Source organism: Cryptomeria japonica, unplaced genomic scaffold, assembly GCF_030272615.1.
Source record: "Cryptomeria japonica unplaced genomic scaffold, Sugi_1.0 HiC_scaffold_16, whole genome shotgun sequence".
Lineage (NCBI taxonomy): Eukaryota > Viridiplantae > Streptophyta > Pinopsida > Cupressales > Cupressaceae > Cryptomeria > Cryptomeria japonica.
In genome coordinates, this window is record NW_026728838.1 from 758,321 (window position 1) to 762,734 (window position 4,414).

The window sequence follows — 4,414 nt, forward strand, 5'->3', positions numbered from 1 at the left end:
GATAGCTCAATATCCATCTTCAATAAAAAAAAGTATACACAATATTAAAATATGCTTTTAACGTGATTCCATGATTACCAGTAGGGACCCAAAACGATTATTTTATGGATTCATTCACAGTAATGATTTTAATATCACCTAAACAATTTATTCCAATGAAGGAAAAGTAAGATAAACTAAGAGATCTCCATCACGTTATCAATTTCTATTCTAAAGAAAATTATAAAATATTTAAAGTCTATGTTTTAATGGGCACTGCTGAAACCACCATGAACATTTTAATACTAACTTGTATTTTATTATTATGAAAAAGGTGAAGTCTACCTGCCGATCAATAGCAAATCGTCCATATGCATTAAGGTCGCCTACATCATTATAGGAAAAATATTGAGAAATTCTCTTGGAGAAATCTACTATATATATTTTGCGTGTTTGCCTGCTTTACCCACACCAACTTAGTTCTTCCAAATTCCTAAGTTGGGTAAGAGTTGTTAAGATTTTTGGAAATAAAAATGGCTCCAAGTGCTGTTGCCATTCCCTCATTCTTTTGATCTCTGCCTTCATACTCAAATATTGGAGGAAAATTCGGTATCAGCCATGGCCTCCATTTGTGAGAAAAGTATTAGTACTTGTAAAATACTAGTGATTGGAGCCACTGGTTATATTGGTCGCTTTGTTGCTCTTGCAGCTGTAGCTGCAGGCCATCCTACTTATGCTCTTATAAGACCAATTACTGCCTTTGATGCTGCCAAAGAAAAGTGCATCCATGAATTGAAAGAATCTGGTGTTAACATTATCTACGTATGTCAGAAATTCTGTTCTAGAGAAATGATTTTTGTAGTCTAGGCCAGAGTGATATTCGAGAAATTGTGTATAGTTGTTTAGAATATTGTTTTTATAGAGGCTATAGATTGTTTTGATTGTTTAGAATATATAATTAAGCTTTGCTGGTTTGTTCATGGTAATTATTATTGCAGGTGTTTGCTTTATTGTTAGATAGCAGCCAGTTTACAATCAATCATGTTTGACAATCTTGTTGTTAAGTTCGGTATTTAAAAATTGCGTTCAGAAGGGTTGTTCAGTTACTCTCCATAGCGTCTAATTTGGTTGGGACGAACAGCAGTCTTACAACTGTAAACGTGTGTTGCAATGGGTCTTACACATTTTGAAATGGGTATTATTAACGTCTCTGTATGCTGTAATGGGTCTTATTAACGTACACTATGATATAATGGGTGTTCTGCAGGGAGATTTAACGTACACTATGGGTCTTATTAAAGTACACTGTGTTATAGGTCTCATGGAATTTGTAATGGATCTTATTAAAATACACTGTTATAATGGGTGTTCTGCAGGGAGATTTAAACGATCACAATTCAATGGTAAAGGCCATGCAAGGCATCGATGTTGTAATTTCTATTGTAGGCGGCGCTCAACTTACAGATCAGCTCAAGATTGTAGACGCCATCAAAGAAATTGGCACGGTTAAGGTCAGGACTTCAGACACATTATTTATTTTTTATGCTTTTCAGCTGTAACTGACACAAGAATTGTTGAGCAACTTTGATGCAGAGGTTTCTTCCTTCAGAATTTGGGCATGATATAGACAGAGCCAATCCAGTGGAGCCAGGGCTAAGCTTTTACAAAGAAAAGAGACTTATTAGGAGGGCAGTAGAGGCAGCCAACATTCCATACACTTACATCTGCTGCAATTCCATTGCTGGGTGGCCTTACTTTTATCATACCCATCCCTCTGAGCTTCCTCCTCCCCAAGATCAATTTGAAATCTATGGAGATGGAAACATCAAGGGTAAAGTACTAAATAATATCATATTAGAGAATGACGGACTGTAGACATGGATAGAGAATTATATCATATTTTTGTCTATATAATAGTAGAATGTGATTCAAAATATTGATATAAAAAATTGTTGAATCTATTTTGAAAATCTAATATAATATTACTTTATGCATTGTTAATAACAGCATACTTTGTGACTGGGGAAGACATTGGAAAGTACACCATAAAGGCTGTGGAGGATGTCCGGACTGTTAACAAAATTGTGCATTTCAGACCAACCAATAATTTCCTCACACTTAATGAGCTTGCAGCAATTTGGGAGAAGAAGATTGGAAAAACTCTTCCTCGGGTTTGTATCTCAGAACAAGATCTCTTGGACTTGGCCAAAGGTATATTACCATGCCAAATTTCACCATAATCTTTACTAGCATTAAAAAAATGTCTGAAGGGATAGAGATCAGAAAACTCCATTAATAGCCAATTTGGCTTACACATTTATTCCATATCTATTGTGGATTTACTTGCTTTTTGTTTTTACTCTGTGCAGCCAACAATATTCCAGAGAGCATAGTGGCTTCCCTGACACATGACATCTTCATTAATGGGTGTCAATACAATTTTAAAATGGAAGAGCCCAAAGACGTGGAAGTTTGTGAACTTTATCCAGAGATTCTTTACACTACAGTCCAAGATTTCTTCGATGGCTACCTTTGAATTTCAGTATAATCACCCGTTGAATACAGCTCACAGAGCATTGAATAAAATTATTGGAATGTTTTGTGTCTACAGTTAGGTAACTTGCAGTGTGAAACTCTAGATCTGCCGAATTCTGTGGCAGAAATATCTCTAAAAAATCCATGGAACGTCCGCGTACTCTTATAGTTTGTTCATCAATGTCTTAATTAGAGTGAAAATTTCATATTTTTAGATCGAACCAATTATTGCTGTCAGAAATACAAAAATATTTCGCGGGCTGTATTCTTCACTCTTCTTTTCTTTTCCATCCAATGGTAAGGAAAGATATTTCTAGTATATATAGTCTTCCATTTGTATCTTTTATAGACGATAGTTTTTGCTCATTGAAAATTAGAGAAATTAATAATATCAATTATGATGTAAAATAAAATATTAAAATAATAATTTATAACATAGATTTAATGTGGTCTATCTAATATGGATCACATCTATAGAGAAATAAATGTTCTATTTATTCTATTATCTAACAATGTGCAAATTAGAATCTTGCAATCAAAATCATAGCTTGAGCTATATCAATGCACTCATTCTATATCAAATCTCTTGACTTTTCACATTCCACAACTACTTATTTATCAAACATTTTTGTGATTTACAAAGGTCACTTTACATACCAAAATAACAATGGCTCCTTTATTAAATAATGGAAAAACAATTTCTTCTGATGCTTTTCCCTTGAGCCCCCAATCGAAGGCGCTTTTGACCCTCCTGCACTTCCACATTAACTAATTTGTACTGAAAAAGCAATTATCAAGTCAACAAAATTTAAGATCGATAGCATGATCAATTTTCACATACCAATAGAAGATAAACTAGATAAAGAATGAGTACATACCTAATTTTGTTAATATTAATTAGGTTACTTAAGAAACTCCTTAATAATGCACAAATGTTGAAGTGAAAGGTGCAGGTTCATCTATAGAGCTTGAAGTGCATACACACAATCTTGTACAATATTTTTGATAAGGAATTTTGTGCAATTTTAATCTCAAAGTTAATTAATGATATGAGTGGAGATAATGTTGGAATCAAGGATCATTGAGAGGGGGGGGGGTTACTTAACTTTAAACCACCAGAAGCATAAACATGAAACTTAAATGCAAGAACATAAAACAATCAACCACAAAATCATAACACCGGATTTTTTTGTGGAAACCCAAATGGGAAAAGCCACGATGGGATTTGAACTCACAATATTATTCCACTATGGCCAGTAGAAAAACAACATTACAATATGGGGAATGCACAAGCATTCAAGCACACTGCCTAGAGCTCACTGCTCAAATACAATAAGGGCTACAACCCCGGAAGGCTCACTACCTTACTGATTAATTACAATGATGAATTACAGTAAAATTAACTCCAAAATAACATCTACAATGCTTGGATGAGTTCCAGTTAAGTGCCAAATACACCGACTAAATCACCTCTATTGTTCTGCTCTGTTCTGCCCCATTCTTTGTCTCAAGCAGCTACCAGATCAAGAATGCACACGTGAAACTATGCCAAAATGGATTCTCGATCACCATTCACTTGCATAAAATCATATCATTCACCAAAAAGACCATCTACACTGGTATTATATATCCGCAATCACAAAATAGATCATTTACCATGCAGACCTTCTAGTGTAATGTGTAGTCTCATGATGGCTTGACCGGATCATAAAGGATAAATTCGGATCACCAAAACAACAATAAAATGATGTCTCTATGTTGGCCCAATCATCCCAAACATGATTCAAAACACCGCAATCACCGGAAAGATTTTGGACCAAAACTGCTTTGTTTATTCAGAAATACCGGTTGACGTTCTCTTCTCGAATTCAAGATCTGTGATTACCAGATGGAATCTCAT

General features: G+C 34.6%; 1 protein-coding gene across 1 annotated transcript; it reads left to right on the forward strand.

Annotated features, from left to right (window-relative positions):
- Positions 1-558: 558 nt before the first annotated feature.
- LOC131860848 (leucoanthocyanidin reductase-like) lies at positions 559-2,862 on the forward strand. Its single transcript, XM_059214890.1, has 5 exons — positions 559-801; positions 1,356-1,490; positions 1,573-1,810; positions 1,987-2,190; positions 2,349-2,862. The coding sequence occupies exons 1-5, from the start codon at positions 598-600 to the stop codon at positions 2,513-2,515; spliced, it is 948 nt and encodes a 315-aa protein (XP_059070873.1). The 5' UTR covers positions 559-597; the 3' UTR covers positions 2,516-2,862.
- Positions 2,863-4,414: the final 1,552 nt, after the last annotated feature.